General features: G+C 44.8%; 1 protein-coding gene across 2 annotated transcripts in view; it reads left to right on the top strand.

Annotated features, from left to right (window-relative positions):
- The window catches only part of FBXL20 (F-box and leucine rich repeat protein 20), a 63,348-nt gene that overhangs the window by 2,430 nt on the left and 35,620 nt on the right, over positions 1-25,298 (top strand). For both annotated transcript variants that reach the window (XM_075350123.1, XM_075350121.1), the window contains exons 2-6: positions 18,583-18,644; positions 18,752-18,806; positions 19,006-19,080; positions 19,175-19,269; positions 21,750-21,818. In XM_075350123.1, the coding sequence (XP_075206238.1) occupies positions 18,583-18,644; positions 18,752-18,806; positions 19,006-19,080; positions 19,175-19,269; positions 21,750-21,818 (356 nt within the window). The remainder of the gene's footprint in view (positions 1-18,582; positions 18,645-18,751; positions 18,807-19,005; positions 19,081-19,174; positions 19,270-21,749; positions 21,819-25,298) is intronic.

Here is a 25,298-nt window from a genome sequence, read left to right as displayed (position 1 = left end):
GGATGATGGGTGACGGGGGGGGCCGTGGGGTGTAGGGATGATGGGTGACTGGGGGGGGGCCGTGGGGTGTAGGGATGATGGGTGACTGGGGGGGGGCCGTGGGGTGTAGGGATGATGGGTGACTGGGGGGGGGGCCGTGGGGTGTAGGGATGATGGGTGACTGGGGGGGGGCCGTGGGGTGTAGGGATGATGGGTGACTGGGGGGGGGCCGTGGGGTGTAGGGATGATGGGTGACTGGGCGGGGGCCGTGGGGTGTAGGGATGATGGGTGACTGGGCGGGGGCCGTGGGGTGTAGGGATGATGGGTGACTGGGCGGGGGCCGTGGGGTGTAGGGATGATGGGTGACGACTGGAGGGGAGGAGGGGATGATGGGTGACGACTGGGGGGGGCCGTGGGGTGTAGGGATGATGGGTGACGACTGGAGGGGGGAGGGATGATGGGTGACGACTGGGGGGGGCCGTGGGGTGTAGGGATGATGGGTGACTGGGGGGGGCCGTGGGGTGTAGGGATGATGGGTGACTGGGCGGGGGCCGTGGGGTGTAGGGATGATGGGTGACTGGGCGGGGGCCGTGGGGTGTAGGGATGATGGGTGACTGGGCGGGGGCCGTGGGGTGTAGGGATGATGGGTGACGACTGGAGGGGGGGAGGGATGATGGGTGACGACTGGGGGGGGCCGTGGGGTGTAGGGATGATGGGTGACGACTGGAGGGGGGAGGGATGATGGGTGACGACTGGGGGGGGCCGTGGGGTGTAGGGATGATGGGTGACGGGGGGGCCGTGGGGTGTAGGGATGATGGGTGACGACTGGAGGGGGGAGGGATGATGGGTGACGACTGGGGGGGGAGGGATGATGGGTGACGACTGGGGGGGGCCGTGGGGTGTAGGGATGATGGGTGACGGGGGGGCCGTGGGGTGTAGGGATGATGGGTGACGACTGGAGGGGGGGAGGGATGATGGGTGACGACTGGGGGGAGAGGGATGATGGGTGACGACTGGAGGGGGGAGGGATGATGGGTGACGACTGGGGGGGGCCGTGGGGTGTAGGGATGATGGGTGACGGGGGGGCCGTGGGGTGTAGGGATGATGGGTGACGACTGGAGGGGGGGAGGGATGATGGGTGACGACTGGAGGGGGGGAGGGATGATGGGTGACGACTGGAGGGGGGGGAGGGATGATGGGTGACGACTGGAGGGGGGGAGGGATGATGGGTGACGACTGGAGGGGGGGAGGGATGATGGGTGACGACTGGGGGGGGAGGGGGGAGGGATGATGGGTGACGACTGGAGGGGGGAGGGATGATGGGTGACGACTGGGGGGGGCCGTGGGGTGTAGGGATGATGGGTGACGGGGGGGCCGTGGGGTGTAGGGATGATGGGTGACGACTGGAGGGGGGGGAGGGATGATGGGTGACGACTGGAGGGGGGGAGGGATGATGGGTGACGACTGGAGGGGGGGAGGGATGATGGGTGACGACTGGGGGGGGAGGGGGGAGGGATGATGGGTGACTTCTGATGCTGGGGGATGGGGTAGTTCTGGAGTGTGACCTATGGCCACTACCTGTAACCACTTTGCCCATCGCACTGACTTCTCTGACTGCAGGAAGTAATTTGGTCGTCTATATAATGCACCATATCTTGTCATTCTTGTGTGGCGCGGTCATGCGATGGTGCCGTGTATCCGGCAGAAATCCCAGTGTCTTAACAGTTAATCGTGAGACAAAGCAATTATTCCTAGAATTTTGGGACTGGTGAAATCCAACGTCTGATCCATTCCCCTCATACTGTTAGCGGGGTTCAGGCTGATGCCCCCATACTATCATGTGGACCTTCCATCCCTGACCTCTGTCCCTCAGAGGTGTCTGGCACCCCCTTGTCTCGCTCACATTGGCACGTGCAGGTTTATGGGGTGGTTGGTATTTGATGTGATCCCCACATTTGTGAGCTTGTAAATAGAACATGATTTTATTTCTCCCAGTTATTTTTCATAGATTGAGCCCCCCTCCTTGTGTCTGCACAATTACCTTAGATAGGATGTGTGGCCCCTCGCCTTTTCACGTCCTTGCATTAAGACACTGTGGCATGCTGGGGCTACCGTCTGATCCCCAATTGGTGGCCAAGGTATGTGTCCAGGTAGCCAGTGCAAGGCTGTATCAGTAGATACAGAAATAGGCTTTCGTGCATACCCCTATAAACAAAAAATGAAAGGATCTGATATATTGGCAGTCAAAAATGCCGTATTTTTCTTCCTCCGTTGTTAGGATATGTCTGTACATTAGATGGTCGCCCAGTACTAACACAATCTGGCATTTTTGTCCTATTGTGTATTGTTGGGTTGTCCGGGACTAATATATTGATGACCCCCAGCAAAGTGCATAACCCGGGATAATGTACAGCAAAAATCCTCCGCTGTAACCTGCACCCAGCGGAGCGCATAACCCGGGATACTATACAGAAAAATCCTCCGCTGTAACCTGCAGCCAGCGGAGCGCACCCGGGATACTATACAGCAAAAATCCTCCGCTGTAACCTGCACCCAGCGGAGCATATAACCCGGGATAATATACAGCAACAATCCTCCGCTATAACCTGCACCCAGCGGAGCACAACCCGGGATAATGTACAGCAAAAATCCTCCGCTGTAACCTGCACCCAGCGGAGCGCACCCGGGATACTATACAGCAAAAATCCTCCGCTGTAACCTGCACCCAGCGGAGCACAACCCGGGATAATGTACAGCAAAAATCCTCCGCTGTAACCTGCACCCAGCGGAGCACAACCCGGGATATTATACAGCAAAAATCCTCCGCTGTAACCTGCACCCAGCGGACCACAACCCGGGGTAATGTACAGCAAAAATCCTCCGCTGTAACCTGCACCCCGCGGAGCACATAACCTGGGATATTATACAGCAAAAATCCTCCGCTGTATCCTGCACCCAGCAGAGCATATAACCCGGGATAATATACAGCAACAATCCTCCGCTATAACCTGCACCCAGCGGAGCACAACCCGGGATGATATACAGCAAAAATCCTCCGCTATAACCTGCACCCAGCGGAGCACAACCCGGGATAATGTACAGCAAAAATCCTCCGCTGTAACCTGCACCCAGCGGAGCGCACCCGGGATACTATACAGCAAAAATCCTCCGCTGTAACCTGCACCCAGCGGAGCGCACCCGGGATACTATACAGCAAAACTCCTCCGCTGTAACCTGCACCCAGCGGAGCGCACCCGGGATACTATACAGCAAAACTCCTCCGCAGTAACCTGCACCCAGCGGAGCACATAGATTAGCCAACAAGAATTCAATTGAGCTTTAATTTCAGCATCGTTGTGTCTCGTCCAGACAATCCTCTGTGAGCGGAGTATCCAGGACTCCATGCTGATATATTTTACTGCACTGATACACTTAAGCAAATCATCAGATCTGTACAGAGTTTCAGTCTCTGGGAATCAAAATTATTGTCCTGATACTCCATCAAAACTGCAAATAATTTTAAAGTTGCAGAAGTCTTCTCTCTGCAACGCTAATAATAATTTTGGGCTTCTGATGGATCTAAAGACTAAAGGGGGCTTTACACGCTACGACATCGCTAATGCGAACTCATTGGGGTCACGGAATTGGTGACGCACATCCGGCCGCAATAGCGATGCCGTTGCGTGTGACACCGATGAGCAATTTTGCATTGTTGCAAAAACGTGCAAAATCGCTCATCGGTGACATGGGGTACATTCTCAAAAATCGTTACTGCAGCAGTAACGAGGTTGTTCCTCGTTCCTGCGGCAGCACACAGCACTCCGTGTGACACCGCAGGAACGAGGCAGCTGTCCTTACCTGCCTCAGGGCCGCTATGCGGAAGGAAGGAGGTGGGCGGGATGTTACGTCCCGCTCAGCTCCGCCCCTCCGCTGCTATTGGGCGGCCGCTCAGTGGCCGCTTAGAAAGGAGGCGGTTCGCCGGTCACAGCGACGTCGCCTGGCAGGTAAGTATGTGTGACGGGTCTGGGCGATATTGTGCGGCACGGGCAGCGATTTGCCCGTGTCGCATAACAGATGGGGGCGGGTACCCCCGCTGGCTATATCGGGACCGATATCGTAGCGTGTAAAGCCCGCTTTAGGCTATGTGCGCACGTCTGCGTGTTGTATGCTTTTACGCTGCGTTTAGAACTGCAGCTTAACTGCATGCGTCCTGCGTCCCCAATCTATGAAGATTCTGCATAATCCATCCGCACGTTGTGTTTGAGAGCGCAGTGTTTCGGATGCTGAAATTTTGATCCAAAACGCTGCGTTCTAAAAAGCAACACTTCTTTGATGCGTTTTGGATGCTTTTCCCACTCTGTCTATGGCAGAGCAAGCATCCAGAACGCATGAATTCTGCATTCAACAATGCATCCAGAACGCAGCTTTTCGCTGGGTTCTGAAACGCCCAAACGATGCGGAAGATTTGGCACGGCAGAATGCAGATGTGCGCACATACCCTTAGAATAGAAATCCCACATTTTTTGGGATACTTCCATGTAGTTGGCTGTAGCTCTGAAGGTCCAGGGTGAGTAATTCTGTCTGGGCTGCATTGTTTAAAAGAACAGAGAGTCCTCAGTGGTTGATACCTTTTAATGGCTAACTGAAAAGATGGTAATAATTGCAAGCTTTCGAGACTACTCTACTACTACTACTGGGCTGCATTGAAAATCCGGGTGTAGGACTTATTTTAGGACAGCAGGCCTTCATTAGTAAGAGCAGGAATGTCATATGATTGTGAACAAGAGGCCTCTTGTGGACTGTAACAATGGACGCACCATGTCTGGCACTTTTTATGGAACTGCCTAAATAGCAACTCCTAGGAAATGCTCCCTGTAGCTGGAGTGTAGTGAAGAGGATTTCCTCGCATTGTTTTAACCACCAGTGCTTGACATCGGATCAGTGTGACTCTTACCGATTACTAGAAGGAAGCAGTCGGCTCCACTAAGCTTTTGTCTCAGACCATAAGTCTATAGTTGGCCATAAAGATGATCCCATCTTCTCCAGATGACATGCCGCTGGGCAATGCCTGCAGATAGACTCCGGGTGGCCACTACAAAAGATATGTGGTGCTAGATGGTGGCCGCCTCTCCACAGCCGGCTACTATTAGGGGGTCAAGTATACTTTATATAAAGTTTTGGGGTTTTTTTTCTACAGGACAGAAAAATGTATTTTAAAAAACACAGCCTACACTACAAAAGCATGTGCATAAAGTTTAAGATTTCAAAAAATCTCTGCTTGAACATCCCACCCATATTTTATGGGTCCATATTGTGCCTTTTTGCTTTTTCTGTGACATCTGGAGCAGGTTAGGATGGCATATGAGGCAGAAATATGACCCCCGTGTATCGGTAACGTGTGGTGTTAATGCATATGTACATTAGTTATCTGCTTTTTATTGGTTGATTACATTCCTTTCAATCAGTGGTCAGCTGCTTCAGCTTAGCTGGACATCTCGGCACACAGAGGCATGCAGTCTTATCAATATGGTGTACAGGCCTGTGTTGAGGAAACCCTTCTGAAAATGCGTGCTTAGAGGGTCTGTCTGTATAATCTGTAGAAGGATAGGGTCCTCCGAGTGCAATGCCCTCCATTATTTATACTGGTGCAGTGGCTCACCAATATGGTACACCAGCTCTTCCACCTTGAATGAGACTGTGGACCCCATCATGGTCTTGATCTGTGTGGTCCTACTGACCAATCATTGATGGTCTACCCTAAAGCTGGCCACACAGCCATTTCTCCTTATTGCCGCTTTAATGTACATATATTTTTATTAGGGAGCGGTAAATGCCAGACCCCACTGGTAGCTGCTTATCTCTAGTAGAGATAAAGGAATAAGCCCATTCTTCTTTCCCCCGACAACTGTCTGGGCAGATTTGGAAAACCCTCTCATTGTGTACAGTTGCCTTGAAGACAGGCCATTCCTCTTCAACTCCCCAAATTCCCCTTGATGCCAGCAATGGGGAGGAAAGGGCACAATTGACTCATTCGTAAATGCCTAAGTCTGTCTCCTATAGGTAAACTGTACAGGACTTTCTGGTCCATGTAGTGCACCTCAGACTGTATTGTTTCATTTTAATAACTTGTGTTATGGGCGGAGGGAGGTAAGATGGCTGCCCTGAGAGCTTCACAATATACCAAGGCCACAACCGAGATTAATTTCTGTTCGTGCCAACGATGTGTACCTCCCTGAGAGATGTAATAATGCTGCTGGCTTGCGTGTTTAACTGTATATCTAATTAAACCTTCCACCCAGACCCGCAGTCAGCGAGGAGTCCAGGACTGTATCAGATACCATACAATGCAGATAGATAACAGAGAGCCTGGGGGGTACTCTGTGAGGATCAGAGGGCGGTATACCAGCTGGGACATATAAGCTTGTGTGCCCTCATCACCCTCACACGGGAGGAGCCTAAAATACCAGGGCTGTGGAGTCGGTAAGCCAAACCTTCGACTCCGACTCCGACTCCTCAAATTCTCTTGCACCGACTCCGACTCCGACTCCGGCTCCGGCTCCGACTCCGACTCCTACATATATTGCTTATAGTTAGGTGAAAAATTTATTGTAGTACATGAATATGTGTATGTGAACATCAGACATTTAATAATTTTTATGATACAATAATCAAGATATTTGGATAGAACATAAAATATATTTATTGGAATACAACTTTAGAACACAAAAAACTGTAATAAATTGTAAATATGTAATACACTATGTAATATACAGTAGATTACATATATATCTTGTGTGTGTGTATATACACTGTATATATATATATATTATATATATTACATATTTACAATTTATTAGTTTTTTTGTGTTCTAAAGTTGTATTCCAATAAATATTTTATGTTCTATCCAAATATCTTGATTATTGTATCATAAAAACAATTAAATGTCTGATGTTCACATTGTACTACAATAAATTTTTCACTTAAATATAAGCATTATACTAAATGTTGTTATTTAGTAAAATATTCAGCACATTCTGCATTGCACTCCTGTCCCCAATTTATTATATATTTTAGGAGTCGGAGTCGGTGCATTTTATACCGACTCCGACTCCGACTCCACCAAAATGAGCTCCGACTCCGACTCCGACTCCACGACTCCGACTCCACAGCCCTGTAAAATACCACTGCCAATGTGCCCCGAGGGTTCATCCCTTTATAGAAGTGGCAGCTGATGAATGTGCGGAATTATAAGACGAGGCACAAATATTGGTCACATAGATGTAGGGATGTATTCACATGTATATGTGAGGAATAGTCATTGAGGTCTTCCCTGCCTTTTTGATAGTAAGCCCACGTGCACTCGTATTTGGTGTTTTTTTTTTTTGTTTTTTTTTACCTCAGAATTTGTAAGCGAAAACCAGGAGGGGGACATTCAGAGAAAAAGTATAATAGAAACACGGCACCACTTCTGCATTTTTTTTTTTTTTTATTTTTTTTTAAACCCACTCCTGGTTTCCTCTTACAAACACTGAGGTAAAATATGCACCAAATATTCAATGTGTGCACATGACTGAATTCTGTTGAATGTCTGTCTCATGCCAGCTTGATATGGCTGATAACAGAACAATTGACTATATACATCAATTAATTGACGGCATATACGTCAGATAATTGCGCCTGAGGTCTACGGTATTTGCATACTGATGTGTTGACCTGAGAGAAAACGAGCAGCATTGTGTTTCTACCTACGTATGCAAAAGTCCCTGCACCTGCGAGCCGCTCGCGTTGTGTTCTGTATCTGCCACCGTCTCCCTGTACAGTGAATGTTATCCATTCCTCTCCGCCTGACTACAAGAAATACAACATTTCTCTGGTTGCCCTCCAGACCTCTGGCCGCACACTTGTAAAGAAGCTTCTGTCTCCATGGGGAGGATGTCATTCCCTACTAGTTTTTAATTACTAGTTAAGTTATTATAATACCCCACCACCCTCCTGTGTGGTGCAGCATTTTCAGTAATAGTGGTTGTCTCCCAGTCAGAGACCACCAGTAGGGTCCAGAGTCGGAGACCCATACCGATTATTGCGGGGAGAAACTGTGTTATTTCACTGAGGTGTCTCTCTCATAGAGGTGTCTTTCTGTTAAATGCTATTGAACCTTTGACGTTTCATCAGTTTGGTAATCTACGCCAATGTATGGGGAAACTGCTTAAAAGGCAACTCCCTGCTAACAGCATGTCCCTGATTATAAACAGGAATCTGCAATAAACCTCATGGTTACTTCAGAGGAGGCATGGGGTGTCATCTTTCCTGCAGCCCCTTTTCAATGAAGCAGTTTAGTTAATCAATACTAATATATTATATATATAATATATTTCTGTTCCCTTTAGGGTTGCTGTAAGGCGGGGTGGGAAACCTTTTTTCTGCCGGGGGCTGTTTGGACATTTCTACCATCATTCGTGGGCCGCACAAAATGATCAACTGCTATATTCTGCTATGTTTGGTCAAACAACTCACTGGTGGCTGGAGCTGCATGTCGGGGCTGTGATATTAAGCAATATTGATCTTGTTGCTTGTCAGCCCCTTCTTTTTTTTTTTTTCTCCAGTTTTGTATCAGCTGGGACTGTTGTATATACATCACATAGGAGACGCTGAGGGCATATACATACACTGGGTGCATATATATCACAGGAGGGGCTGGGGGCATATACATTACACGGGAGGACTGGGAGGAATATACATCACTGAGAAGCTATATACATTCCTGGGGGCATATATAGACAGCCCTGGTGGAGGCTGGGGGCACGGAGAGACCTGGGGACATGGGAGCCCTGGGGGATGCTGTGGCAGTCACTCCTCTTCTGTTGGACGTGAGTGCATTGCGCGTCTACCCCACCCAAAAAGCCTGTCCTCAAGCTGGCACTGGCTCACGTGAGGATGTAATCCTCAAGTGTAGGCATTGCACTGTTCAGCATTGAACACTATGTGCGGGGTTTAAAGGGCCGGAAGCCAGCAAGACACAGCTGCCACCTGAGCACTGCGGTCCCTGTTAATCTGCCTGGGGGCCGCAGAAAAGATTATGGCGGGCCGCAAATGGCCCGCAGTCTGGAGGTTTCCCACCCCTGATGAAAGGAAAGGGGGTAATGTATGATCTGTCTCACGACAGGATTTTTTTGACATCCATGGGGTTCTCCCATGGACATGTCCCCCTACTTATTTGCCATGTTAGGGAAAAAATACGCTCTCTAGGTTTCTGGCAGCCCTGGCCATCCATTCATTACACAGACTGTCATTCATCTAAGTGGCTTTCTCTCTGTGATAATAGCTGATCACCTCTGATCCGCGTTCTCTAATTGCAGGAGATCAGCCAGCTGCCAGTTAAAACATACGTTTGGTAGATTAGTAATAAGTGGAGGACAGGTGACTAGGAGTGCAGGATCAGACTAAACAAGGATTGTTGTTGTCTGTTGCTATGGAGACATATGTGCATAGTTATAGATTAAACTGGAAGAATCCTTTTAAAGGGTTTCTCCACTGCTTTTATATTGATGACGTATCCCTAGGTTGCGTCACAATTATCAGATTGGTGAGATTCCAACACCTGGCACCTCACTGATCAGCTGTTCTCAGAGCTGGCAGTGGTAGGCTACGTTCACACACTGCGTTTTTTTTACGCTGCGTTTTTGTGCGTTTTTTGCAGCAAAAACCGCACAAACGCACCCGTGTCAAAAAAACGTGGCAAAAACGCACGTGTTTTTGCCGCGATTTGGTGCGTTTTTTGCTGCGTCTTGCTGCGTTTTTGCTCACTGCTTCTTTATGCGTTTTTTATCAGTGAACAAAAAAAAAAAAGGTCTGATGTCATTTCCTTCTTCAATATGTTCTTCATTCTCCACTAGTGTATGCAGGAGAGCAGAAAGCTGCAGAACTACAAGGCTCAGCATACTCCATCCAATAGTGTATGCAGGAGAGCAGACAGCTGCAGAACTACAAGGCTCAGCATACTCCATCCAATAGTGTATGCAGGAGAGCAGACAGCAGCTGCAGAACTACAAGGCTCAGCATGCTCCATCCAGGACTGTATGCTGGAGGGAGAGTCAGGGGGAGCAGACCTACAAGGCTCAGCATCCTCCATCCAATAGTGTATGCAGGAGAGCAGACAGCAGCTGTCGAACTACAAGGCTCAGCATCCTCCTTCCAGGACTGTATGCAGGATTTCTTTGCCCCCCCCCAAACAAAAAAAAATGACGTGGGCTTCGCCATATTTTTGTATGCTAGCCGGGTACAGCAGGCAGGTACGGGCTGCCCCCAACCCCCAGCTGCCTATTTGTACCCGGCTGGGAACCAAAAATATAGAGAAGCCCTTTTTTTTTTTTTTTTTTTAATTATTTCATGAATTTCATGAAATAATTAAAAAAAAAAAAATGACGTGAGCTTCGCCTAATTTTTGTGTCCAGCCGGGTACAACTAGGCAGCTGGGGATTGGAATCCACAGTGCAGTGTGCACATGCTTTCTGGGCACCCCCGCTGCGAATTGCAGTCCGCAGCCACCCCAGAAAATGGTGTTTTCATAGAAGCGCCATCTTCTGGCGCTGTATCCAACTCTTCCAGCTACCCTGATGCCGGGTGGCTCACTGGGTAATAATGGGGTTAGGGCTAGCTGTGTATTATCAGCTGGCCCTAAGCCCGAAATTCATGGTGTCACGCCAATATTAGAAATGGCCACTATGAATTTCTAGTAAAGATAAAAAAAAACACAACACACAGAAAAATATTTTTATTAGAAATAAAACACGACATAATTAGTGACTCTATCTTTATTGAAATAAAGAGCCCCCCTCCGCAGTAATCCTGGGTCAAGGGTCTCGCGCCGTCCAATCAGGATCCAATATCATCTGATCGGTTTTCTGGAAGGCAAAGGGATCAGATGATGTGTCAGGTTCAAGTGCCTGAATCACATCACACATCAGCTGATTGTATAAAAGCCATTTATACAATCAGCAGATGCATCGGTGCAAAAAAAAAAAAAAAATACTCACTTATGTGCTAATTACCGGCAGCTCCTAGAGCAGCAGCTGCCGGTAATCAGGGATGAAGTCTCCTGATGCATCCGCTGATAGGTTAAACCGGCCGGCCGCTGGCATCAGCCCGAGACTTACAATCAGCTGATGCGTCAGGTGACTGCATCAGGTGATCCATCGCCAGGTCCTGCATCCTGCAGGCATACGTACCCGGGGAGACTGCACACACCCGGAGCGGCGGTACCGGGAGGAGGAGCTGGGAGCGGGCATGGCACCGGGAGTCTGCAGACAGGTGAGTATGACTTTTTTTTTTTTTTCTACTGTTCACTTTTGTTTTCGCAGCCGCTTCCACCTCCTGCCCGTATATAACGCCACACGGCAGCATACGTGCACAGGACTGGAGGTGGAAGCGGCGGTGACTGTACCGGGAGGATTCACGCTTCTGTGTTTACTGACAGAAGGAATCCTCTTCCTGTACACGTCACTTTACTACCCACCTCCTGCGTTTATAGCTGCGTTTTTGGTCTTAGAAACGCACTAAAACACACCTATTTGCGTTTCTCATTGCGTCTTTCAACATCCCATTGCTCTCAATGGATGAAAAGCGCAGTGAAAAATGCGGGAATAGTTGACATGCTGCATTTTTGTGGCACCACAAAAACGCAGCTGAAAAAAAACGCTGTGTGCAGACAGCAAAAATGAAAACTCAGACTTTGCTGGGGAAGCAAAGTCATGCAGTTTTCTGAGCAAAAACGCACCCGAAAACTGCGCAAAAACGCCTCAAAAAAACGCACTGTGTGAACTTACCCGTAGGATATTAGCAGTTGTGCAGCTGAACAGCACAGATCAGTCACCCGTGTAGCTGCCGAGTACTGCAGACCTACTTCTAATCACTCATAAATGGGGGCAATGTGCAGTAGCCAGCCATGGCCATTACACAGCCGATGGAGCCGTGCTGTTTAGTGCCACAACTGGGGATCGGGTGTGGGATCTCATATTGATAGGGAAGGTTCTTAATACAGGGGAAGGTTCTTAATACAAGAGTGAAGCAACCCTTTAATGAAGAGAACTTTCAAATTGCATAAATTTATATACAGCTGGTGAAATAAGTATTGACCACATCACCAATTTTCTAAGTAAATATATTTCTAAAGGTGCTATTAACATGAATTTCTCACCAGATGTTGGTAACAACCCATCCAATCCACACAAGCAAAGAAATCCAAACAATAGATGTCCATAAACTATGTGTAATAATGAGAAATGACACAAAGGAAAAAGTATTGAACATGCTTACTGTAATGTATTTGTATGAAATATTAAAAGCCTTTGTTGATTAGTTTCAAGACGCCTCCTGTTTAGAGAAACTAGTAGCATGCATTGCTCAGGTGTGATTTTGTGTGGAAGAATGCGCCAAACGTTCTTCAAATCCTGAAGGTTTTGTGGGCTCCGTATATGAACTCTGAGCTTTAGTTCCTTCCATAAATTTTCTATTCGATTCTGGCCAGGTGATTGGCTGGGCCATTCTAGTAGCTTTATTTTCTGTCTCTGAAACAAATTGAGTTTCCTTGGCTGTGTGTTTGGGATCATTGTCTTGCTGAATATTCCCCCTCCTTTTATCTTCATCATCCTGGCAGATGACAGCGGATTGTTTTCAAGAATGTCTTCGTACGTTTGTCCATTCACCCTGCCTTCAATTACATGAACAGCCCCACCCCATGATGTTCCTACCTCCAAACTTCACAGTTGGTATGGTGTTTTGGGGTGATGTGCAGTAACTTTTGGCCTCCAAGCATGGTGTTTATTATTGCATCAGAAGAGTTCAATTTTGGCCTCCTCTAACAATATCGTATTCCCCCAGTATCTAACATACTTGTCTAAATGTTGGTAAGCAAACTTTTAAACACACTTTAACATACTTTTTGTTCAGTGGAGTCTTGCGTGGTGAGCATGCATACAGGCCATAGAAAGGTTGAGTGCATTACTTAGGCCTAAGCCACACGGCGGGAAAATCGGTGCGAGTAGTGTGCGATAAAACATCGCATTCCACTCGGACCAATTCTAGCCTGTGTGTCAGCACACATGAGCGATTATTTTCTCAGTCGTAATCGGACCGAGAAAACAATCGCAGCATGCTGCGATTGTAATGCGAGACTCTTTTCTCTCGCACCCATTCAAGTCAATGGGGCAAGAGAAAAATCGCACTGCACTCGCGGTACACTGTGCGTGCAGAGCGAGAATCGCAATAGCCGGCTACGGAGGAAAGAGGGAGAGAAATCCCTCCCCTCCTCCGTGCCGGTCCGCCCCTCCGCAGCGCTGGCCCGCCCCTCCTGAGAGCCAGCCCGCCCCCCCGCAGCTGAGGTCCGCTTGCATAGTCGAACCGCAGTCGCAGGGATACAAGCATGACACTCAGCTCCTGCTGTGCTGCTGTAATGCCTGCCTGGATCAACAGACTCAGGGGGGATGTAATGGACGCCACTCACCAAGCAGGACCCCCAGAACCCTGAAACCCTTTAACCCCGATACAGGGATTTGGAATTACACAGGGCCCTGGAGATCACTACCTGTGGAAGGCTGCAGTCCGATGAGAGTAGTCGTCAGGCAGGGTCAAACTAGGAATAGCAGAACAGGTACAGAATCGGCAGACAAGGACGTAATCAGAAAACGGAGCAGAGGTCAAATCCGGATCGGGCAGCGAGGTACAAAAACAGCAGGCAGAAGGGTAGTCAGAAAACACGCAGATGTCAGCACACAGGAATCACAAAACAGAATAGGGCAGACCAGGAGCCAGGAAATCAGAACTATCTCTGGCAGTGGTAATGTGACAGGAGGGGGAATAAGAAGGGTGTGGTGTCTTCCCATTGGCTGTAGCTGAACGCTGGCAACTTCAGCTGGAAGACACACGCCACCCACAGTCAGCCAGCGGTACTGCAGATCCCAAGATAACCCAGCCCAGTGAATGATCAGAGCCTGCGCCCACAGGTGCCGCTGGCATCGACTCCTCTCCCATCACCAGCACCATCCACGGCAGGAAAACTGTGTCGCCTGGTGATCGGAGCAGAAGTTGCTGGAGCACACTCCGGCGGTGACGTAACAGCTGCCAGCGCGAGCCGAGTGTCATGCAGTAATGCCCCGTGTGGCCCCAGCCTTATTGTTTGTTTTTTCTTTGAAACAATTGTACCTGCTGAATCCAGGTCTTTCTGTAGCTCTCCAAATGTGGTCCTAGGCTCCTGGACGATTCTTCTGATAATTCTTTACACTCCTGTCTGAAATCTTGCAAGGAGCACCTGGTTGTGGCCAATTTATGGTGAAACAATGTTCTTTTCACTTCCGAATTTTGGCCCCAGCAGTGATCAATGGACCCTTCAATAGCTTAGAAATTCTTGTTTAACTAATATCATTAGTATGTTTTGCAACAATAAAATTGCAAAGGTCTTGAGACAACTCACTGGTTTTACCCATCATATTATGTTTCTTGTGTGGCTCCTTGGTAATGAGACACTTTTTTTTTTTTTTTATAGACCATCAGTTGAACCAGCTGATATTATTTTTCACTAAGTAGCAGGATTGCTTTCTAATTACTGATAGTCAGCTGGTGTTATGACTTTCCATGGCTTTTTGCACGTCTATTTCTTCATTTGTTCGATGCTTTTTCCCGTTGCCACTTCTCATTATTACACAGAACATAATTTATGGACATCTACGGTTTGATTTCTTCGCCTATCTGAATTGGATGGGTTGTAACCGACCACCGGTGAGCGATTTTATGTCAATAGCACCTATTAAAAATATAATTACTTAGAAAATTTGTGACATGTTCAATACCCATTTTACCTGCTGTGTGTTTTTGTGTGTGTGTGTGTATGCATGTATGTATATATATATATGTATATATATGTATGTATATATATATATGTATATGTATGTATATATGTGTGTGTGTATGTATGTATGTATGTATGTATGTATGTATATATATGTATGTATATATATATATATATATATATATATATATATATATATATATATATATATATATATATATATATATATACACACACACATATATTATATATATATATATATACATATATGTATATATAATGTGTGTGTGTGTGTGTATATATATATATATATATATATATATATATGTGTGTGTGTATATAATATATATATATATACATACATACATACATACATACATACATACATACACACACACATATATACATACATATACATATATATATATATATACATATATATATATACATACATGCATACACACACACACACAAAAACACACAGCAGGTAAAATGGGTATTGAACATGTCACAAATTTTCTAAGTAATTATATTTTTAATAGGTGCTATTGACATAAAATCGCTCATATCATATATTTATATATATATATATATATATATATATATATAATATTTTTATATATATATGTGTGTATATACATTTTATTTTGTTTTTCCCATTGTGTTTAAGTATGCAGACTAGGTCAGGAAGGCTTTTTCGCCTCTAGATCTCTAGAATGCTGAGGCACTGAAAATGCCAAAATGTACTATATGTTGGCAGATAATTTTGGATTCTATACAGTAAAATTGATGACTGGACATTATAGAAAAGAGCCTGCCAAGCAGCTCATTACTGAGAGACTGTATCTAGACTGCCACTACCAACCCAATTATTATGCCAAGCTAAATTACTGTATGCCTCCTAACTGCCCAGTCACCATGTGCCCCTGATAAATTCAAGAAATATTCTACATGTCAATTATTCTGTCCACGTCCTATAATTATACTCTAATAAATTATTACTCCTAAGTACTTGTATTTCTAGCTGTGTGTTACTGACCTGAATGATACATAAGAGACAATGTCTCACCCTTCCAGTCTTTATACTCCTCTGCAGCAACTTGGTGAGTCGGCGCCAACAGGATGCACTTTTCTTATTGCTGAGCCTGAGCAGCACTTACTTAGTGGCCTCAGACATATGCCAATGCCTTCTTTGGGCAACTACTGAACTCACATCCTTATCATTGGTCTATCAGTGTTTTCTCTGTCCAGTTTAGTGAGGCTGTGACCCCTCTGTCAAGGTCATATAAGACCAGACGTGTGATGGTCCAGCTGCATGTTCTAGTCTAGTTAAGGATACTTTCACACTTGCGTTCAGCGCAGTCCGTCACTATGGACGCTGCGCCGGGCAGGAGGAACGCAGCATGTGACTTTTTTTGAGCAGCGCAATCCGTAGGATTTCACTGCGTATGCTCTCTCTGGCTCCCTGCACCCGTAACCAAGGTAAATATCGGGTAAGAAAAACCACAAAGAACTATATAAAAAAAACAAAAAGGAGCCAAGACAAATGATATGTGCACACACAGAATGTGGTGAGCCTTCCTCATAAAGATGGCTGCAGCCAAGGTGCAAGATGCTGATGTCACAGCCACTCAACCTCCACACTAGAGGGGAGGGGCGGCTGCTTAGCATAACACATGCACACTAATAAGGCTTGCACTGGGAGCCCATCATATGAGTGAAATGCAGTGTCTGAACTGTAACCTATAAATGACGCCAGAAACACAGGTCAGGCGGGCTAAACAGCACTATATAGGTGCATCTCGCACAGATACACGAGACGCACAGTGTCTGAATAAAGGCCTATAAATGACGCACAACACCAGGTCCAGGCGGGTCAGTTAGCACTATGAGTACATAACACATGACAGGCTCACCATTTAACCACCTGAATTCAAAAGGTCCACACACATCCTGCAAAAATGGATAAAATGTGCCATACCTCAAATAGTGAGATATTAGTTTATATTTTGGTCCAAAATATGTAAGCTCGCAATCCGTTCGTCAAGGATTCTCACACTTGCGAGTCCCTACACTGAATTAGTTAGAAAAACCACAAAGAACTCCTTCCCCTCCCGCACTCCACTCCGCATGCATGTATACACACACACACACACACACCTGTCCTTAGCGCCATGGCCTGCTCGGCTCCACCCCCTCCGCACTCCGCCCCCCGCACACATTCTCGGCAGCCGAACGATCAGCTGATTGATCGGCCGCTGGCATGTGAGAGCGCTTAGCTGAGCGCCCGGCCGCCGGCTATTGAGAGCGATCAGCTGAGCGCCCGGCCGCCGGGTGATCAGCTGATCGTTCACAATAGTCTGCTGCCGGTAAAACTGTATAGAAGAAAAAAAAAATTAAAAAAAAGCTTTCCGTTGTTTTGTACGATCCGTTGTGCCACTATATTCAACACATCCGTTGCATCCGTCACTCAACGCAATGCAACGTATGCCGTTCAACGCAAGTGTGAAACTAGCCTAACACATCAATATATTCATGGCTGGCCAGATGCATCTCACCAGGGTTGGCTTTATGGAGTTTTCTTAATAATTCCGCTTAGTTTCCATCTGATGATAGGTAAAATATCCATATGCAAAAAATCTTCATAACACAAATGTCATTTACATGTTCAGGCCGGAGCTGAATGGGGTGTAAGGTGGTGAAGCCCGCTAAATAAATTAATCAAACGTTGTGGCTTAACTTGCACCATAAATGTCTCTGTGGACAGAAATGTTACAGTAGTCAGAGACCGTGCACATTAAGCTGCACACCACTAATAAGATACGCCTAACTCCTTAGTGGCGTTTGTCTCTAAATGAATTAGGCGCATCTTACTCCTGTATGCCCATCATTAAGGCTGGCGTATGAAATGCCTTGACAACAACCCTCTCTGGGTGTAAAAGCAAAAAAAAAACCTCAGTCCATCGGCCGAAAGTGGAAAATGTTAATGGTCTCAGAATATAGTGACACAAGCAAACAATTTTTATTTTTTTTTTTATCCCAGAAAGTAACAAAAAAGCATTTATATTGGGTAACCCTGTGAGTGCACTGATCTGGAAAATCATGTTGCAGGGTTGTTTTCACCATATAATGAAGACTGTAAATAAACCCCCAAAATAATGGCAGAATTGTGCTTTTTTTTTTTTTTTTGCACATGGAATATTTTTCCTGCTTTCCGGTACATTACATGATCAAATGATCGGTATAGTTTAAAAGTACAACTTGTACTGCACAAAAGAGAGAAAAAAAGAAAAAAAGCCCTCCACATGGCTATGCCGACTGGAAAATAAAAAGTTATGGCTTTTGGAGGAGGGAGAGTTAAAAACGAAAGCACAAAAATGGAACATAGCCATGAGACAAAGGGGTTAATACTCTTATCCATCCCTAATAATAATAATAATAATAATAATAATAATAATGCAGAAAAAAATAGAGAGTCAAAGGGCAAACCTATACTTACATCAGGGGATGGGACTTGAGGAATGGCTAATGGTTCTTGTGCAAATTGCCCTGGCAGAAGATGCTTGGGGGCGTGAAGAACTGGGCATCTTAACTTTAGGTGGCCTGTGTCAGGATTTTTTGGAGTATTTCCATGTTTTACAGTCTTTTATGGAACATTTGCCTTTTTACTTAATTTTTTTTATTTATTTATTTATTTTGGGGCTGTTTTCTCATTTTTAACCCTTTTTTTTTTTTTTTTTTTTTTTTATTGCTTTTCTTTCAGATGTTCTCAAACAATGATGAGGCTCTAATAAACAAGAAGCTTCCTAAGGAGCTTCTGCTTAGGTAAGAATTTCCCTTTTGCTAAGGAAATAGGGTTCAACATCCATTTCTTTGGTCATTCTTGGCGTGATCGTTCATAATGTTACTCTTATTTTGTTCTTTCTCTTTAGGATCTTCTCATTTTTAGATGTTGTAACCTTATGTCGATGTGCTCAAGTCTCCAGGGTAAGTGAAGACCAGTGAAATCAATCAATCCCTTCTCATTGACCATGACGGCCTCCCATCATGTTGTCCCAGGTGTTTAGATCCTAGTAATGCCTCTGTGAAGAGGATTGCTGCTTGTGGATTGCCATGATGTGCACAGATCTGGTTGATGTCTTAATTTAGAGATAAACATCTTTTAGATCATTGATTTCTCTTTCAGGCCTGGAATGTCCTTGCACTTGACGGAAGCAACTGGCAACGAATTGACTTGTTTGACTTCCAGAGGGATATAGAGGTAATTAATTGAGAAGTTTTTCATGTCCTTTCACTTCATCAGGTTGAATATTTTGATCCCTCAACAATCCTTTGTCATCACTGATATGTTCCAGGGCCGTGTGGTAGAGAATATATCAAAAAGATGTGGGGGCTTCCTCCGCAAGCTCAGTTTACGAGGATGCCTTGGTGTCGGGGATAATGCTCTGAGGTATGTGCAAACCTACTTTGTGGTATATACTGTGATAAGATGACTTTAAAACACAGAATTGCTATATGCTGTTATTTTGCATAGCTTCATGATTAATGCTATACAGAAATTCATAGGTTTCACCAAGAGTCTCAGCAGATTGTACATTACATTCTACTCACAAGCTCCAAAAATGCCATAAACTTCAAGCTACTGTACAAGGAGGCAGATTGTGGGAAACTGAAAACCTCAATATATATATCCTTTGAACACTCTCTTACTTGTGGAAATGCACAGATTACCACCTCTTACATGGCCATTTAGTTCTTGTACACATTATGGTTGTGGCCTACTGTTGGGCATATAGACGGTGAGATCTGTCTACCTATTGAGAAAAATCTATAAAAAAAAAAAAGTTAATATCTTTTTTTTTTTCAAAACGTTTTTTATTGATTTTTCAAATTTGTAAAAACATGACAAGTATCATTGCAAAAGAAGAACATTCGTCTGACAAAATGTGACATAGAGGTGGGTGATACCCCAATTTGGAGTTCCATGTTGCTGTTCGATTTAAGATAGTATACAGTAACATTAAACCAAAACATAGGTAATGAAATATAATATAACATATGCAATACAATTCGTTAAATCTCTGTGTCGTCCCTGAATGATTTCAATTTTGCTAGCGTGTCTTGGTATTCCCAACCGTCTCGTCTCCCCCTCCCGCCAGAGCCCCCTCCTAGGTGATTCTCAGTTTACCCAGGCTGTCCTGGATATCGCTCAGGATATACCACTCCGAGTGAACAAAAGGTGCCATCAGGTTAATTATTTCTCCCTGTGTGAATTGGCTTTCAATAAAATGTCTCCATCTCACAAAAAACTTGGCTGTCAACCCATCTTTATCCCTCTCCGCTTCTAGTTTTTCCCACTTCAGAAGGTTGTGTAGTTCGCCCACAACCTCCTTTATGGATGGGCCCTCCCTTTGAATCCAGTGTTTTAAGATGCAACGCTTAGCTATCAAGGCTATGTCATGCGTTATTGCGTATTTCCTCTTTTCCTGCGTGCTCGGTCCTCCTCCTACTCCTCCCTCAAAGGAGTGGAAAATCCACACCATTAAGTCTAGTTTGCTGAAAATTCCCCATGTTGACTGGGCAAATAGTCTGACTTGGTTCCAGAACCTAGCGATTGTCTCACATTCCCATAGCCCATGCAGCATATCCGTTTTTTCTTTTTGACACTTAGGACACCACCTATCCCTACCTGGTATGTTGAAACCTATAATGGCCCTATGTAGAATTCTGAATTGAGTGTCTCTCCATCTCTCATTGGTAATATGTTTCCGCACTTGTACCCATCCTCTCAGTATATCATCCACCACTTCTTCCCTTCCCAATTGTTTCCCCCACGCTTTTAAAGTCCGACTATCCTCCCGAGAGATAAGCACCCCCTTAGCGATCGATATATTTTAGAGACATTTATACTTGTTACATCACATTCCAGTAACTCATCAATCGAACTTCTATTCAGCTCTCTTCCAACCACACCCAGGTCTCCTATTATTCCATGTTTCAATTGTTCATACTGGATGACATGTGAGCTATTAAGGTTGTACTTATCCAACACTTCCCGACCTGTCATCCACCTCCTGTCCTCCACATTCATAACATCTATCATTCTCCTGACTCCCCTCTCTTTCCATCTAGTAAATAGCTTGTTTTCTCGTCCCAGGGGAAAATTTGGGAATGCCCAGGGGTTCAAGTACTTGGACACTTTCCATGAGAGCCCCAGTTTTTTCCTTACCGACTTCCATGTTAGCATGGTGTCTCGGAATATAATTGAGTTCCTTATGTGCCCTTAATATCTTTTTTAAAGACCTGTTTTCCCTTTATGCAGAAGAGCATAGTACACGTAGCCTAGTATGATGATGTGTCTGGGTCCTTCCCTGACCTGGTCCTTACCTTTCCTTTTATACCACGGACCTCCTCCAGCAGAATATAACTATAAAGGGTCACTCAGCTGCCTTAGGCTAGTTTCACACATCCGGCTTTTCGCCGGTTTGCCAAATTGCCGGATTCGGCGCACGCCAGTACTGTGTATACAGTACAGTGGCAGCGCTGTAACTTCCAGGTCACATGCTCCGGTCACATGACAGCATGTGACCGGCGCTTGTCGCGCTGCCATTGTACTGTATACACTGTACTGGCGTGCGCCAAATCCGGCGAAAAGCTGGATGTGTGAAATTTGCCTTAGACAGTAGACTTCTGCCACCCTTTTTCAGGGGTCCCGTTCTCTATGGCATCCCGAGTGTTCAGCAGGGGCATCAGATGAGAGCTCCTCTTCTCTCTAATTAGTTTACAATCCTGAAATTGAGCTCCAAGACCAATATTGCCTTCAACATTCCTAAATGTTCATAAACTATTTATTTATTTTCATTCCATTTCATTTATTTTTTTCTTTCCAACGTATCGCCTCTCAAAAGTCTTATTTATTTTTCCTTACAGAACCTTTGCCCAGAACTGTAGGAATATTGAGGTATTAAATCTAAATGGCTGCACCAAAATCACTGACACGTGAGTAATAGTCTGTGATGTATGGGAGGTCCATGTGACAGTGGGCTTTTGTTGGCGAATCATCCTTTATGAGGTAGATTTGAAATAGAAAAGGGACATGCTTTTTTTTTTTTTTTTTTTTTGTTGTTGTTGTTGTTCCTCTAGTAACAGTGCCACTCTGCACATAGGCTATGCCTGGTATTGCAGCTCATCCCCCCGCCCCCATTAAGGTTTATGCTGTTTAGCTGCATTACTAGACTCAGTCCATGGACAAGTGCAGTACATCTTCTCTAACATACAAGTTTCCTAAGAACTCATGCAATCAAAGGTGTTGGCTCATCTTATTAAATGTGTGAAATTGCAATTTCTCCTAAAATAAAGCAGCTTCACAAATTTTAATTTTCTTAAAAATCCTTTACGTCCCCAGGAACAGAGGGATTTTTAATTCTGTAGTGTACTGCTCATTGCTAAGGTCACCTGCTACCTCGTAGTTGGTAGATCTCTTGGGCATGGGACGCACACTTGTAAGTGCTGCTTTGAAGCTGGCCATATTGCTGGATCTGGCCAGCCTTCCTCGTACATCTACTTTTTCCATATTGCACAGGCTAAGTTGCTTCTGCTAGCAAATATTGCTCAGCTTGGGCCATCTGTGTAGCCATGCCACTGGACACTGTCAATCTTCAGGAGCACACCGCACCTCCAGCAACCAGGCAGCTTAGAGGCATGGAAGCGGTTCGCTCCTGAAGATAGGAACATGAGATGACTCCTACAATTGTGGTTATAAAAATCATATTTCAACACTTTTTTCTTGCAACCTTACCTGAGCTCACATATTGAAACCTGTTTTGTGCCCATTAAGGCTTCATCCAACGCATACACTTTTTTTTCTTTATAAGGCAGGATGGAGATATAAGAGCTATCCCCTTCAGCTCTATAATGTAATCAGATTACCTCTTCATTCAAGTTTTTGTGTTAAACATATATATTATATAAAAAAAATTGATTGGAAAATAATTTTACTATCTTCTTATCATTATCTATACAAAAATGTACATTTGTGCCATTTTCTAGTAACTAGGCCTTATTCTAGACTTAGACTTCCTCAGCTGTACAGGTGACTTCTCATCAGTGCCAGGATTACAGTGACCAGTTACACCTGTATATACAGTGGATAACATAGGATCAAGCCATTCACAATAGATGACATAACAGCTCACCACTTATGTAATGACCTATGCTCAGCTTCTAGACTTCTGTTGCTGCTAATGTCCATGTGCCCAACAAGAAGCAGGAGTCTTGTATTGGGCCTTGTGGCTACTGTGAAAATTACAAAGTATGTTGTTGGTTTTTTTTTTTTTTAATTTGGATCAATAATGTTTTAAACATTCTATTGGCATAAAAACCTGATTTTAACAATAGGTCATTTTCTGATGACATTTTCACTTTTAAATTAGTGGTTATATTGGTGGATGGGGAGGGGGGGGTAAAATCACTATAGACATAGAATAAAAGCTTTGTGGCTCTGATATCTTTCACTTACTACCAGCGTCGAACTAGAGCACTCTGAGCCCACCAGAGAAAATCATTCTTGGGGCGCAGGGGGGTGGGAACGGCCGTCAGTCAGGGGTGATACAGCGGGAGGGACTCAGTCAACCATCCTGGACCCCACCCAGTGTATGTGTGTGTGTATGTGTGTATATATGTATATACAGTTAGGTCCAGAAATATTTGGACAGTGACACAATTTTCGCGAGTTGGGCTCTGCATGCCACCACATTTGATTTGAAATGAAACCTCTACAACAGAATTCAAGTGCAGATTGTAACGTTTAATTTGAATGTTTGAACAAAAATATCTGATAGAAATTGTAGGAATTGTACACATTTCTTTACAAACACTCCACATTTTAGGAGGTCAAAAGTAATTGGACAAATAAACCAAACCCAAACAAAATATTTTTATTTTCAATATTTTGTTGCGAATCCTTTGGAGGCAATCACTGCCTTAAGTCTGGAACCCATGGACATCACCAAACGCTGGGTTTCCTCCTTCTTAATGCTTTGCCAGGCCTTTACAGCCGCAGCCTTCAGGTCTTGCTTGTTTGTGGGTCTTTCCGTCTTAAGTCTGGATTTGAGCAAGGGAAATGCATGCTCAATTGGGTTAAGATCTGGTGATTGACTTGGCCATTGCAGAATGTTCCACTTTTTTGCACTCATGAACTCCTGGGTAGCTTTGGCTGTATGCTTGGGGTCATTGTCCATCTGTACTATGAAGCGCCGTCCGATCAACTTTGCGGCTTTTGGCTGAATCTGGGCTGAAAGTATATCCCGGTACACTTCAGAATTCATCCGGCTACTCTTGTCTGCTGTTATGTCAACAATAAACACAAGTGACCCAGTGCCATTGAAAGCCATGCATGCCCATGCCATCACGTTGCCTCCACCATGTTTTACAGAGGATGTGGTGTGCCTTGGATCATGTGCCGTTCCCTTTCTTCTCCAAACTTTTTTCTTCCCATCATTCTGGTACAGGTTGATCTTTGTCTCATCTGTCCATAGAATACTTTTCCAGAACTGAGCTGGCTTCATGAGGTGTTTTTCAGCAAATTTAACTCTGGCCTGTTTATTTTTGGAATTGATGAATGGTTTGCATCTAGATGTGAACCCTTTGTATTTACTTTCATGGAGTCTTCTCTTTACTGTTGACTTAGAGACAGATACACCTACTTCACTGAGAGTGTTCTGGACTTCAGTTGATGTTGTGAACGGGTTCTTCTTCACCAAAGAAAGTATGCGGCGATCATCCACCACTGTTGTCATCAGTGGACGCCCAGGCTTTTTTGAGTTCCCAAGCTCACCAGTCAATTCCTTTTTTTCTCAGAATGTACCCGACTGTTGATTTTGCTACTCCAAGCATGTCTGCTATCTCTCTGATGGATTTTTTCTTTTTTTTTCAGCCTCAGGATGTTCTGCTTCACCTCAATTGAGAGTTCCTTAGACCGCATGTTGTCTGGTCACAGCAACAGCTTCCAAATGCAAAACCACACACCTGTAATCAACCCCAGACCTTTTAACTACTTCATTGATTACAGGTTAACGAGGGAGACGCCTTCAGAGTTAATTGCAGCCCTTAGAGTCCCTTGTCCAAATACTTTTGGTCCCTTTAAAAATAGGAGGCTATGCATTACAGAGCTATGATTCCTAAACCCTTTCTCCGATTTGGATGTGAAAACTCTCATATTGCAGCTGGGAGTGTGCACTTTCAGCCCATATTATATATATAATTGTATTTCTGAACATGTTTTTGTAAACAGCTAAAATAACAAAACTTGTGTCACTGTCCAAATATTTCTGGCCCTGACTGTGTGTGTGTGTGTGTGTGTATATATATATATATATATATATATATATATATATATATATATATATATATATATATATATATATATAATTTGTAAATATACTAAATTCTCTCTTGGTATATATGTCCCGCTCCTAGGCT

Source organism: Anomaloglossus baeobatrachus, chromosome 5 (genome assembly GCF_048569485.1).
Source record: "Anomaloglossus baeobatrachus isolate aAnoBae1 chromosome 5, aAnoBae1.hap1, whole genome shotgun sequence".
NCBI classification, from domain to species: domain Eukaryota; kingdom Metazoa; phylum Chordata; class Amphibia; order Anura; family Aromobatidae; genus Anomaloglossus; species Anomaloglossus baeobatrachus.
This window is presented reverse-complemented; position numbering and strand designations above follow the sequence as displayed.